The 14,662-nt window shown below is 49.1% G+C and overlaps 3 protein-coding genes across 3 annotated transcripts; 2 read left to right on the top strand and 1 right to left on the bottom strand.

The window, feature by feature from the left end:
* Positions 1-1,553: 1,553 nt before the first annotated feature.
* EV420DRAFT_1505223 (uncharacterized protein) lies at positions 1,554-3,192 on the bottom strand. The gene is made up of 3 exons (XM_060471274.1): positions 2,749-3,192; positions 2,656-2,695; positions 1,554-2,609 (listed from the first exon to the last, which is right to left on the bottom strand). Exons 1-3 carry the CDS (start codon positions 2,846-2,848, stop codon positions 1,781-1,783), a joined length of 969 nt encoding a protein of 322 aa, XP_060337357.1. The 5' UTR covers positions 2,849-3,192; the 3' UTR covers positions 1,554-1,780.
* A 942-nt stretch (positions 3,193-4,134) lies between these two features.
* Positions 4,135-5,695, top strand: EV420DRAFT_1474202 (uncharacterized protein; the record flags this gene model as incomplete). The annotated part of the gene is made up of 6 exons (XM_060469192.1): positions 4,135-4,468; positions 4,589-4,663; positions 4,724-4,817; positions 4,922-5,283; positions 5,356-5,513; positions 5,603-5,695. The coding sequence occupies 6 exons, from the start codon at positions 4,135-4,137 to the stop codon at positions 5,693-5,695; spliced, it is 1,116 nt and encodes a 371-aa protein (XP_060337356.1).
* Positions 5,696-11,496: 5,801 nt separating this feature from the next.
* Positions 11,497-14,373, top strand: EV420DRAFT_647105 (HSF-type DNA-binding-domain-containing protein). Its single transcript, XM_060482910.1, has 5 exons — positions 11,497-11,922; positions 11,977-12,100; positions 12,157-12,366; positions 12,471-12,612; positions 13,526-14,373. Exons 1-5 carry the CDS (start codon positions 11,549-11,551, stop codon positions 14,113-14,115), a joined length of 1,440 nt encoding a protein of 479 aa, XP_060337355.1. The 5' UTR covers positions 11,497-11,548; the 3' UTR covers positions 14,116-14,373.
* The last annotated feature ends 289 nt before the right edge of the window (positions 14,374-14,662 follow it).

Raw genomic sequence — 14,662 nt, 5'->3', positions numbered from 1 at the left:
GTTGTCAAAGCTCTGAAGTAGCAGTGGTGGGTAGGCAGGTAGTATTACGTGGCGCAGTCCACTAGGGAACACCGCCGCTGCATGAATAAAGTCACAGGAACAGTCAGATAACAGGGTGCCCGCTATTGAGGCAATCTTCGACCCGCTACCAAAAACGGGTCAAGCCTTCTCAATCATGTTCCACCGATGCATACGGGAATTCCTAGACACGGACGCATCACACACGGTGGAGATAGCCTGGTGCCCAGGACACAAAGACGTCATGGGCAATGAGCGAGCGGACGCCCTAGCGAAGAGAGGAGCTGAGAAGACAGTGGAAAATGCTGGAAGGACAAGGGCAAGTGCGAGGCGAGAAGCAAAAGCAAAGACAATAGAGCAGTGGAAGAAACAGGGGGAAGGGAACCCCAAACACGGCCGCTTCGCAACGGCAAACAGGATCCCACCATCACTGAAACCCACCCACCATCTCCGAGACCTGGCAGACAAACGAGAGGTTTTCGGCCGGGTCTTGCAATGCCGCACGGGACACGGTTACATAGGCGAGTACTACTCTCAGTTTGTGCCGACCGAGAACGTTGACTGCCCATGTGGCGAGGCATACCAGACCCGCGAACACATAATACGTGAATGTCCTCTATACGAGGACCAACGGGAGGAGCTCCGTGAAGCCTCGAGATCACTGTACCTACCGGAGATACTCGGCACGAGGGAGGGAATTGAGGCAATAAGCCGCTTCATCGAGAAATCAGGAGCATTCACGAGGACAGGAAAGACACGGGTGCCAAGGGTAACCCCAGAATTTGAAGAGGAAGAGAGAGAATAGTGGGAGGACGAAGAAGAGGACTCGGAGGACGAGCACGGGTAACCTGCAGGAAGAAACAACCCCCATGAGCCCTACTACCACGCCACGCACTACGAAGACACTCATCAAACTCACGGCCACGGCCAACCGCAGACACAGAAAACACCTGCCCGAAGCGAGGGCAAATAAGCACCACTACAGTTCGTTGCTGCACTCCACATACAACGCCAACATACCCGTATATTGAAAACAGAAAACTGAATGGAGGGACCCTCCGGCTCCGCCACCGCGTCTTAGTAGTTAGTGTGGTACTTGTTGCGGTTAATAAATGCAGAATCCAAAAAAAAAGATAACAGGGTGCCTTACAACAAGATAACGTACCACAGCTACAAGCTCGCAGGGCCATTCTAACCCGCATTGGTCGACCTTTTGTGCCCGTTTATGAGAAGACAGCCATTCCAAGTACGATCCACATCCATTACCTTGGTCCAGGTCAATTATCTGTTGCCATGGTATCCCGAAGCCAGCCTAATGAAAACGTATTCTAACAGAGCAAAGGCTTGCTGCCAAACAGAAATCCATACGAATTATCCATGGATATCTAAGGAAATATACCAGTGGTGGTGAGCGATGTGGGGAAGGCCAACAAGCGCAAATATCCCGAACATGGACTTACGGTCCGTACTTCCGCCGGTTTTCTAGTATAAGAACGTCGAGACGATCCTTTTCAGTAAAAACACTTAGTCGCCTGATCAAGCATTGAAATCAGCGGAGTGGGCAACTCAGAAGGAGCACTGGGATGGAGACTCTAAGCGGACACAACATTAAGGAAGTTTAGAGGAAAGAATCATAGAACGAAGATACATATACGACATCATCTTTCGTCACCCATGAGCGCTGAGCATTCGAGTAGCAATATTGTACAGGGTTAACGTTGACGGCGCATACACGAGTAATATAATTGTAAAAGGAAGCAGCTTAATAGAAGCCATCAGATTCACTACTGCTTCCAACTTCCTCGCCTTCACTACCAGACTCTTCGCCACTGCCACCTGCTGGAGCAAGATCGACAACAAGACAAATGTCCCCGTAAAGGTAACCAATATCTGGTTCGTTTCCATAATACGCAAACGTAGTAGTCACCCGACTCAATTCCGTCCTAGGCGTAACCCAAAAGATACGAGTTGAATTGTAAACGCGGCTGTCCTGCCAATCCTCTTGTTCCTTAACAGATTCGACTCCATCTTGCACCATCCAACTACGGAGGGATTCTTCCCAAAGCTGAAAGTTGCCGAACTCGCTATCGGTAAGGTAGCTCCGCTTCCCGTCGCCGCGTGGCATGTAGGAAATCCGGACGTTCACAGATAGAGACAGACTCTGGCAGGCTCTGTAAATAGCTGCGTCGCTTCCTTTCAGAAGATCAACAACGTCCTCGACTTCGAATGGTCCCCTATTTGTGCTTAGAGGGTATTGGTGACGCAAACCGAAGCCAAGCTTTCCGCCCCTGGGTAAGAACTCTGGATCGTCTATAAGCCTCGAAATGGACTCCTTGATATCAGAGGTGATGTCGTAGGTTCTTGTATCCTTGAATGTCATCTCTGTGTGTGTGTCCTGTTCTTGGTACAGATTGTAGGTCAGAGTGACACGGGAGCCCGAGGTGACGGGGAAAACCTCATGCTCGACGTCACTGTAGAACGCGACATAGGCAATCTCCGGGTTCTCAGTGGTGCTATTGGCAAGGAGACTGCTAGCGTCAAAAACCCACTCTTTCCCGTGGCTGCGAAGAGCAAGACCGCCTCCTTGGTGGCTAGTAGGAAAGACGACGACGAGAGAACCGAACATATTTTCAGAACGAAGGCGTATCCTTGTGTGACTTGAAGAAAGATCCTTCACCTGATGACGGCGCATGAGGACAAGAAGACCAACAAGAAATCACCGCGACGCACCATAGATATTCAGTTTGTATAGCTCAGGTCGGATTCGTTTTTCAGTCGATAAATGTCCTTCCATGAGGTCCACGCGAATTTGGTCGAGAATCTTGGTCATCTGCAGATCCAATGTAGTGGCAAAAAGTAAGGTGTCCAGCTTGAGAGCCTTGCGATAAGTATCATCCGAGGACCTCCTCAGAATCTCGACCAAAGGGGGCCAGGTTTACAAGCATCTGCCAATGTATTCAACTCTGCATCCGTTGGATGGGCGAGATTTATGACCCTGATGGATCGTTAATTAGTAAATGCAAGTAGTATGAATGGAAAGCGAATCGTGCAGTGGAGTCCTCGGAGCTACACCTGTAGTAGAGCAGACATTGCTCTCTCTTGGTTTTGCAGGTTCCACTGGTGAACGAGACGTCGTCAACTATTGACCTGATCTTCTCGACTTCGGGGTGCATGGTGCCACTGTAACTTGGAGACCGTGACAAAGTGAAATATATACTTCCGCTAGAGTTTAGCCACGTGATCGAATGTTGCCGCGGTACGGCTTCGGCTTGACAGGTCTCGCTCAGCGAGTCGCTTCAGCCACATGCATTCAAGATTGACTTTTGTTGACGCGCACTACGACGCCGAAGGTGCAGAAATTCTGCTCAGACCTTCCTTCAGTCCCTTTTTATTAGGCGTAAGAAGGTGGTCTACCCTCCTGGGCGAAGGTGGCGTCGGCCCGAAATAAGCCGCCCCGCGGCAACGATACAACTCATGCCATGAGGCTTGAACCACACGCCGCAGAAAGCTTATAAGTTATGCGGTAGAAATGTCAGGCCGAGGAATCTGTCTTTTTGCCAGCAAGTCGAAGCGCCCTCAAACTTCCAGTCTCTCAGTCCGAATTGCGTGGTCCCGAAGCATAGTTGCACCGCTGTATGGGTTGTACGCTCGAAAGACTCCCCCCTCCTACCTTTGGACCTAGGTCATTACGGTCCATGACATCTTTTACAGTTCAGTCGTGGGCCATTGATTTGGACTATATCTCTAATAACCGTATCTTCCCCTACGCCCATTGGCGACCCGACCTCGAAGTTCCTTCGCATGCTTTTCTCGTATGCCTTTCCTCCGTCAGCTGCCAAAAGACCGTCCACAATCATAGGTTCCGATTCTGCTGTGACAGACCTATGCTGTAAAATTTCAAAGGCGCCGTGTTTCAACACCTGGCGGTGTACTCATGAGCCATGACTAGCTTTGTGTCTGGACGCAGCTGCTGGGTCTGACGCTGTATGTCCTTAGTATGCCAACGGTCATATACATCCTATTTGCTCTGCCTAACACCCTTTATTAGCGTACAATATTAGTCCATTGTTTGTCACATTTACAAGAACCCTTTGTCATGGGCGCTGTCTGGTCTTCATGGCGACACTTTCCCCGTTCTTCGTCTCCCAGACACCCGTCGCTACGGAGAAAGCAACGTGTTTCTTGCATTCGACTTCCTGGACAGGTTTGCTGGCAGCCGTGCTCTCGTTGTGGGAGGTGGTCCGTAGCGGGCGGTTATGCTATGTACCCGTTCGCGCACGTTCCGACAACCTTGGCAGTTGGGACCGTCTATCAGAGGGCCTTATCACTGGTCTCGTCGTCAGCGAACTTACAACTCAAACGAACGAAGAGCGGTGGTCTCAATACGAGCCCATCTGGACCGCGGGCCCTGTGACTATTTCCGTCCTGCTATGTATCCCTGGAATCAAAAGTTACAAGTCAACAATTCTGTTGAAGCGAGCACAGTGACCGAGGAAGATGACGGACAATCAGCAGTTGCGGTCCTACAGCGAGAAGAATTAAATGGGAGTCGATTGCGGGCATCATGCAGGAGGCACTGATACTTCACACATTCTTGCCAAGGAGCCTATTCCCATACCCACGAATGCCGACCTTGGTTTCGTATGTGAGTAAAACCCTATGTATCGTGTCTGTCCAATGTATGGTTGACAGATATTCTATGTAGCGCAATCTTCTGCTTGTAGTTGGAGGCCTTCCCAGTGGTCTTCACCGACAATGTATAAGTTCAATACCGGCGTCAGTGGTCTGCCTTTACTGGTGTGCGTTGTGTCTAGTACAATTAAAGTTAGTACCTTCATTTAATGTTTCGCAAATGCCACCGCCCACTGGCCTTCTTTAGTACACTGCATACCTCTTCTATCAGAAATACCGCATTGGACTGCGATTTTCCAGGGCTGCTTTCTGAGGGCATTGACAGCGCACAGGGAAGTAGCGTCGAGATCCCGGGGCTGATCGCCAGTATTTTCATCATAACCTCATTTTCAGATTCACGTACAAGGAAAGCATTCTCTGGATTGTTCCCGTTATCAGAACTGCCTTCGGCATCTAGCATCCGCCTTACCTTTCAGAGCATTCTCACATATAATATGGGTACACCCTGTCTATCATCCGCATCCGCACTCGCCGGTAATAATCTCTTTCGTTCCACAATCGCAAGCGTCTCCCCGCTGTTCGGACGTGCATTCTTTGTCAACCTTGGTCTGGGTCCAGGCTCTGCCCTCGCTGGTAAGCCGGTGTTTTGCGTGTGTAACTTACACGATTCTCACCGATAGCCAAGTGACTTAATTTTTGATACAGGGGCTGTGAAAGTGGGGCTACGTGCTGAGGGAGCAGTTGACCCACATACACAGCTGTTGACTGTGTACGATTGTGACAACAGCCTTGAGGATAATGACATCAAAAGTTCCTCATTTTCAGTAGCTCAACCCGTCCGGTTTAGACCGAATGCGCACAGGGTTCGTAGTACTATTTTGATCGTTGTATATTGCTAGATAATGATTCGCACCCCTTGCATTCTTAGACAAGCGTATGTACTATCGTGTAGCCTTACTCATGGTACTCTAACTTTTATACATCTTTTGGCAATCAAAACGGCAAAAAATGCCTTGCAACTTACGAGGACTCGAAGGCTTACTAGCACCGGAATGAAAGAACTCAAGTGGAGGAAGGATGAGTCTTGTGCTTTCTAAAGGTTGGGTCGCATTCTCAGGTCCCAGCGGGCGCTTCGTAGCCAGTTAAAAAATGTACAAGCGCGTCGTGGGATGATGATCGGAACCTCGACTCTTATTCGTGTCTGTTCGTACACATATAGGCCACTTTCCTTAGTCGACCTCAATGAAAGGTACAAGACTCTGTCGCGGACTCATGTGCACACCGAAGACTAGCCCCAGGCTCTAATTATTATGGAAATTGTACACACGCCATGCTCAAACAAGTCTATACACTAGTACAAAATGAAGATCCTGGGCTAAAACGTCCCTTGAGCTAGCTACTAGAGGGACCACTAAGAAAGCATTCCGCCTTATTTGAAAGAAATGCTGGAACACAGAGGCGGGCTACCCCGCCTCCAAAACACTTCAGTATGACGGGAACGATTCGACGGGAAGGAAGAATTTGAAATGACCTTCACCTGTTCGGCAATTCAGATCCAGCGCCCAGGATCCGGGCCTGAGAGTAGTCCGACGCGACGTGTCGGTTGCAAAGCTGTAGATCATCCAGTTTTCGAGAGAGCTAAACGTCACATAACGTACATAGTTGATATTCATCGACAAAAATACAAGGTTTTCGCGAGTTTTTGCCACAAATTTGAATTGGCACAACCATGCGGTGGCTAGTCGGAAGCTAGGCGTGGCGTCAGAGTTTATGAAAATGTATAGTATAAAGGGCAGGCGAAAAAAAAAGCTGTTCATAATTTTAGGTGGTCGACTCTAGGGGATGTTTGGTCCATCACGGGTACGTGTTCCCAGGTGAAAAGCACCTGCTAATATAGAATCAGTTCATCATGATCAAGGCACAGAATAAGGAGAAGGGAGATAGACATACTGAAAAAGACGATAAAGGCAAGTGCCATAGGCGATAAGTCAGCAGAAGCGCGTTGGCAAGAAGCAAAACTACTTCGAGAGGCACAGACTCGCACAGGCTCCGCCGCTGCCGTCATTGCGTTCAAGTGCAATCCCGTCCTTTCATTGGTGGAATTCATCGCCACCGAGGCCGGTCCTCTACACATATCCTCTCTGTTCCCATGCGGAGCCTTGCAAGATGTTTATTAGGTGGTTTCCCATAAGTTGTGCTGTCCCGGCTGAGCAAATGGAAACAAAAATATCATCCCCACAGTCGGAGAGCATGGACGAGATCAGAGTCCTGATCCGTTGCTTCTTGGTAGAAATCCGTTTGTGACGGGAGGACCATATTGGTCAATGTCTGAAACTACACTGTTATTGGCCTAGATGGTAGATATCCGCGAGCGGAGCTGGCGAACTCCGAGTCTTGGGGACGCGTTAGTATGGAGTGTAAGGGTTACATAGACCACGGCCATACTTGAGTTCCTCCGATCGGGGTACACAATTTGCAATATGAGCTATTCAGCATTTTCTTGGTTTTTAGCAGAGGTCGTCTTTTCTCAACGTTTCCGCAGCTAAACACCTCCAAACGGGAAAGTCGAAGGCTTTCTTGTAATTGAGCGGTGAGGAAACTTACGTTGGAGGGAGAGTCATGGATTCACCTCCGGATAGAGACGGAGAAAAGCCTGCGCGTCAAGATAGACTTGGCGACACATTAAGCGACCGCAGTTCGCAGTGGAGGATCCCTCGTCCTCCTTTGGCGCTGTCCGATCAGCAACTTTTGGGGCTTGGAGTTTTGCTAGAGATGGAGACACCGTGGATACCGTTAGAATGACATTTCTGTCTTGACCTGAAACAAAAAATTGCATAGTCCTGCCCGGATAAATAAGCAAAAATGATAGAGCAAAGCTAGAATAAAGACCACCATACTCCTACAAAAACCACTGACCGTGCACCTGTGCCTTCAAAGATCACCAGAGCCTACACCGCGTCTCGGTTAACAGTGACCCCAGGCATGTACTGCAGATCAGCGTACGAACCTGCACAAAATATCGGATATTTCCATCGGAGATTACCCCATATTTGGTTGGGCCGACTGCGCCAGCATCGTCTCAGCATTTCGTTACCGTTATCACGATTATGGTGACGTGCAAGGAGATTTGTCCTGATTTGTCAAGTCCGCGTCAGTCACGTGCTGGTATTACAGTATACGGACCGATGATCCGTACGCCGCTGATTTTCCTGCTTATTACCTTTTCATCGTAGAGCGTTTGTCCCGGAAGCAACGCCACATAAACAGATGTCCTTCGACACTCACGTACATTCACAGCCATTTCTCGGCCCTGGACCTGAGTTCTTGCGTCAGTATTCAGGAATCTTATAGTTTTTTTGCCCCTTGCCAGGTTGGATCACACGGATATATGTCGATGGGAAATCCTTTCCTAGAGCCAATCCCTCGGCGCCCGGTTCGCTTCATCAGGCGCCCTACGCAGCAAAAGATCATCAAAACCCCTGTAAGGTCGATCGGTGAAGCTTGAAGGGCCGCCGTCGACTTTTGTTCTCGCTTCACTCAAATTCGAAAACGCCCCTTAGGTAAATCAATGGCTGGCTATACTAGTACGTTCCTGTGTCTGTCGGTTGTTTGTGTGCTTGATCTCTTCCATTTCGTGACCGTACGCCGACTTGGAGGCTCTATCTGGGGTGTGCTTCAGGCTGGACCTGCCGTCTGGAGCGAGTTGTTTAAGCCACCGTCGACTTCCTTTTGAGCCTTGTGACTAGATTCCCGCCCACAATTCTGAACTGCTGACGTAGATGGAAGACTTGATCAGTGCTGGGTCTAGCCTTTAAAGTTTTCCGAGTCCGACCGTACGCTCACACCATTGATCTAAACATCAGGGTATCCTCACTTGTTTGGCGGAAAGCTGGTGATACAATTGCCGCGTAATAATCCGAGTATGGATAAGAAGGCCAGCGTGCGACATTGGTAGAATTTAAATCTCCTGAAAACATTGATCGAGCTATACTAGACTTTATCTCAGCGCATTGAAAATCCGCTGCTCATATGGTTCGGACTATATAATTTCTTGGGTGAGTTCTATTCTTCACGTGGGAGATGTTACGCTTGGTTATTATTTTATTCATCTCTCGTGACTGAACTTATCAGGACTCGGAGCCGCATGTGTCGGTGATGATCATTTACGATTGAGGAGATCGCGTACTGGGAACCGCGTGGGTTTGAGTTTACGATTTTGAAATGTGTGAGTAAACATTTACGGTCTGGCTTGGCCCTGGAATAATTTACAATTATGAGCTGCTTTCAAGTCGAGGGGAGGGTTTGTAGCTTCGGCAGTTGTGGCCGGGATACGTGGTCTTTGTCCGTAAAATCCACCGAAATCAGGTGCTGGACCTATTCATTGCTACTGAAATGATCGGGTACAAGCAATTGGAGATACAAATGATCATTTGTATTCGGTAACTTGGATCCTGCCGCTTTTTGATTCTTCATTCGGGCATTCTTTTTGGGGGCCGGATGGCTAGTGCAGAACTTTAAGTTGAACAATCATTGGCTGGAATGCCGAGTCATCTGGTGCAATGTTTACAGTTTGCCTGTTCGGTAACTTGGGGCCATCCGTTGTGTTATGATGCGGAAACAGTAGCGGTATTGTATTGGAATTCCTGATGCTTTTACAGCGGGAGAAACCTATAGAACAGGGCCGAGGTCGGAGATGATTCTCAGTATCAATTCTAATCCGTCTAACTGTTTGTTTTCCGAATCTGATTCAGTAATCTGGGTCCAGATGTCCTGTCCATCAATTGAACTTCAAAATGTGCCACCGCATATGGCGGGAAGAAGTGAGGTTCAAAAGTTCATTTGCTGAGGTGTCGTCGCAGTCGTTGACAAGAGCGTTCGTCTGACTACCCTATCTCCGAGTGTCTTTTTTAGAGGAGTTGGAAAGGAGACTGATCGTTGGATAGGTGCCATGGCATTGTTACTGACTACCGTTTGTCAGGACCGTAGCGACACTAGTTCCCGTTAACCAATAGGATGGGAATCTGTGCCCATGATAGATCTCCCTTTGCCCTTGATGTTTGAATAGAACTGTTTGAGTTCAGCGCCGACGGCTTGGGTGCACTGTCCTAGGATTGATGTCTCCAAAGAATCATGATACCTCCGAGAGCCTGGGATAACGAGTTACAATGGCAAGTTATATTTATTGCAGGGGCTGCAACAGTTGGAGCCTTGAAGACCAGATATTGATGGTGTCTATTAAGAGGTGGCCTTTCCCATGGAACAATCGGTAGTGTGAGTGGTTGTAAACTTGGCACCGCCCTTGCGATAGACTCTAATTCTTCGATCAACCCGCAATTTTTCTGGAATACAATTCAAATGGTTCGGGCGTCTCTTTTGAAACGATGGATGAGCAGATAATTGGGGGAGGCGCTTAGATTCATGTCAAAACCCTCAGCGGTTTAATAGGCCGCACTGAATAGTGCGTGTAACTTTACAATCATCTGGTCCTCAGTTATTACAACGATAAATCGAGGTGATCTAATAGCCAGTAGACTCCTGTTTTATGACTTCGCGCTATTTGGAGGGAGAAATGAATTTGACTTGCCCGTGTCGGAGAAGAGGTGAAGGCCCGGAAAAGGCTCGGCATTACAAGTTAGTTTGAAGGTGTCCCACCTCTGGGGCAATCGAATGCCAAGGTCGATGTCTGTCTTTTACCACCGTTATGACGTTTTATATTTGTCTTCACTGGAGAAACTGCGCCAATACGAAGTGATTTAATGACGTCTATTTTACGGAGGAGTATTACGGATATGTCGGACCAATTGGGAGATTGTACGGCCCCTACAAAAGCGCGACTGTCTACGACTGGGGCGGCAGTAGGCTATTAGTAGGCCTCGGTGCCGTCCTGTATGTTCGCGGGTAGAGTGTCCGTGAGGATAACGTAGCGGGTGCTGTCAGGGTTCACCTGAGTCGTGGTATAATGAAGGTCTTGAAGTTGCCGTAAGAAATTGGTTAAAAATTACGATAGACGAGTACCTTGTTTTATTATTGTACACGTTCGAGTTCACCGTCTGTTGAAATGGTGTAATCGATGTTGGTGCAATATTTTATAGTGGCGTCGCGGTACCATTCGAGTCCGAAGAATCAGTCAAATGACGGATCTGTCTTTGTGACTGAGTTAGCCGGTACGCGAGTTTTGCAAATAGCTTTGAAATCTGGATATGAACGTGATGGATCTGGACTCGTAACGGTGGGAATGGGACGCGAAAAAATGATGGGCAAAAAAGAGAGCGGAAGGGTAAGAATTGAAAACGCGTGAGAGTGGTGCATAAGAATGCTGGTGAATCGGAGGTAAGATAGAGAGCGAGAAGTAAGGGTGAGAGGTAAAGCGCGAGCGTGTCGCATGGGAGGTCAACTGCGGAACGGAGGAAAGTTCAAAGGCGGTTTAGACGCGGCCAGAGCTTGCTTTGATTTGGCTATACAGACTACACCGAAAATTGATAAAAAGGGTGGCTCCCAGCAAATTTTGTCGACGTGTATATACGTATACGGTCGTAACGGCGCAGGCCACGCGCGGGTAGGTAAGCGCCCTGACAGAAGCCACGAGGGACCGGAGGCAAAAGCCGATGGAAGCAAGGCACGTGTAGCAGTGCCTGTCATGCTAGATCCCCTGAGCCAAACAGCGAACGGTGACCAGATAAGAAAATAATAATAATCCTTGAATTCCTTGTTAAGAGGACGGAGAAGAAACCCAAATAACGTATTGCGTGCTCGAAGACGGACCGCATGGGCGACATCAAGCAATGATGCAGGAGGATAAGAAAATAAATCCCGCCGGCAAAAAGCACCGGACCCCCGGCTCGTATTATCCCATCACACACTCGCAAACAACCCTCCTTCTCTCCATCCACCGCCGTCGATGGATTACCCATTTTTCCCTTCCCCGCCCGCCTCGTCTATTGACCAGCCTAACCAGGCTTACCCCCCGTTTCCGACGTCCAGCTCTAACAGCAATACCCCTACTTCGACACAGCAACAGCAAAACGGCAGGGAAACCTTGTCGCTTAATCTCTCGTCGCTTTCTGTCGGCTCATCGCCAGCCTCTCCAGCACCGTCTCATCAGCGAACTGAAAGAAAACGCTCTTTTACTAGCAGCACCACACCGCCTCCAACAGACGACGACCAGGATCAGGACATGGAACCGTCACCAACAGAAGGACCACCTGGATCAGCGACCATTGGCGTTCTGGGCAAGCCAATGCCGACCAACAACTTTGTGACCAAGTTGTACCAGTACGTGCTCCTTTTCCTCCCCCCAAATGCTATTCTCAATGCTAAGTCTATTAGGATGATTTCAGACCCTAAATCCGCGCATTTTATTGCGTGGACTGAACTCGGGACGTCGTTTGTCGTGTCAAATGTGGGAGAGTTCAGCCGGAGCATCCTAGGCAGCCACTTCAAACATAATAACGTGCGTGCCACTGAAATATCTGATGGTAGCAACAGCACTTGACACCATAAACGTAGTTCTCGTCGTTCGTACGACAGCTCAACATGTATGGCTTCCACAAAATCAACCGTACGCCTCGTGCACAACGTACCTCTACCGACTCTCAGACTTGGGAATTCTCGCACCACAAGTTTCTACGGGGACGTCCCGACTTGCTCGATGAAATCAAGCGCAAAGCACTAGAGCCCGATTTAGGCGCGAAGCATAGAGTCGAGCTACCAGGGGAGGTGGGTATTCTTCCATTGCCGCGTTCTTTTCGCCTTCGTGCCGGGATTTTCCATGGCATTTATTCTCCTCCTCGGATTATCATCTCATCACTCCTTTTCTTCAGGTCGCCGCTCAACTTGCAGGCATGCGCGACGATAACCGTCGTATGTGGGACGCCCTTGTTCACGAGCGTCGCAAAGTCGAGCGACTCACCAACGTCGTCGCAAGATTATGGGATTTCGTTGGCAAAGGTTTCCCTGGTAGTCGTGAGTACATCTCCTTCATTTTGGCTTTCTTTCGTTTTTGCTTTCTCTCTCTTCTACTTCTTCTTCAACGTATCCGCCAGTTCCATTTTACACGTCCCCGTTGTGTATCCTCGCGTCCTGCCTTGCTCCGTCCTTTCTCGCCCCCCACTTTTCGCCTCGTTTTCCGCGCGCTTTATCCCCTACGCCAAAGCAACGTCGTCCCGAAATCTTTGACCTCTCCTCTGTTGCCAGTTACCTCCATATGTTTATCGTATGTTTTCTGCGCCTCCTCGCATACTTGTGTTATCTTTCCCTTCTGCTTCTCCATGTGTTCTCCTGCGCTGCGCATATATGCGGATGTTTTTGCTACCTTTACCCTTCTCAGCCCTATTTCAATTGTTATTCTTCTTTATTGCATCCGTTCTTGCTATCCTTGCTTTCTTCATTCCCAGTTATTGGGACCTTGTCTGGCCTTCTCTTTCAGTTTACGTGTTCCGTTCCGCATCTCTGCTGGACAGGTTTTTTGTATTCCTATGGCACGTGCCGTTCATACAATACCTGGTTTGCTGCTGCTTTCCTCATGGTTCCGGCGTCCTTTCCGCGAGCGTCTACTTTTGCCGCCTTTCTTTGCATTCAAATTTGCGCCTTCTGTACCTTGCCTCTTCTGCCTTAGTTCACCCGGTTCACACGTCTCTTTGCTTCTGCCTGTGACCCGCCCCCTCTGCTCGCATAACTCAATTTTCTTGTCGCGCATCTACGAAGCTCGACTTTGTCTTCCGCATCTTGATGCACGTTTTTGCTGCTCGTTACGTATTCCTCTGTCCCTTCATCATTCTACCTCTTTGGCGACTGTTATTGGTGTTCCTATCTTTTAAAAACATTTCCCCTTGTTATTCGCAATGCCCTTATCCCGCTTACTGACCCAAATTCACAGTCCCTCAATTTCCAGCGGAGTTATCCGACTCGCCGTCGCCGTCCTCGCCAAACCCGCCCCAACATTTCTCCAACCACAATCATAACCATAACCATATGTCCTCCATTTCGCCTCATCCACACTCTTCTCTCCCCTCGTCTAACCCCGGAATATATATCACGTCCCCTGCTCCACCCCCAATGTTGCAGTATTCCGCTCACCCTGGTGGTGGTGACCGCAAACGTCCACGGATTGATACGTCTTCAAGTTTATTGGGCGTGGGGATGGGCGGGGGTATTTCAAGCGGTGGTATGGGTAGTGCCGGCGCCCATTCACCCGGAGGTATTCTGTCCGCTCCGCCACACACCATCCCTGAAGAGGTAGTGAATGTTCGTAATTCGAAAAAGTTCTCGACGAGGGCACGGAGTGACTCGGCTCCCCTGGGTCATCAGCACAGCTACTCTCAAGGTGGAGGAGGGTATTATCAGGGGCCTGGACCAAATTCTTGGGGGGTGCCCCAGGACTTAATTGGCCGGCCGAGGAGCGGGAGTGGACTGGTCGGCGGGGGAGGGATGCAAAATATTGGGAACTTGGGTCGAGACGGGATATAGCGTAATGCGTATCCTGCCTGTGGCGGCGTCTTCACGAAAGGAATATTCTCCGAATTTATTCCTTTGCTGTCCTCTTCATTCTTTCTCTTCCTTTTGGCTTGTTTTTTTGGACATTCACCTATCGGACTCATGCGTTATCCTTCCCTCCATGTAGAGTTTCCAGTCGCCCGTGCCTCCGTTCCTTTCGCTTCCGCTTTATCTTGTCCGTGGTCCATTCCCCTCATTCTGTACCTATACCATGATCTCTCCACACTCTTTCATACCTCCCTATCCTCTCCCCTTTACCATCCTCATCACCGACCACCTATCCCGCCCACCTCCATTTCACGCGCACAAAAAGGCCGCCATCCATATCAGACGCGCTAGGACCTGAAAAAAAAAATATAGATCTCTCGGCCACTCGTTCCACCTTTTGGATCCTCCCACGCTTTGCACGCCGTGTAAATAAATCACACGTGTACATATACGTCTATCGCTCTGTTTTCGCTATCGTTTGCTTAGAGTTTTTTTTTCCCATGCCCACGAAATATCAAACATCATTGGAACA

This window comes from Desarmillaria tabescens (assembly GCF_030435595.1).
Source record: "Desarmillaria tabescens strain CCBAS 213 chromosome Unknown EV420scaffold_3, whole genome shotgun sequence".
Taxonomy (NCBI): Eukaryota; Fungi; Basidiomycota; class Agaricomycetes; order Agaricales; family Physalacriaceae; genus Desarmillaria; species Desarmillaria tabescens.
This window is presented reverse-complemented; position numbering and strand designations above follow the sequence as displayed.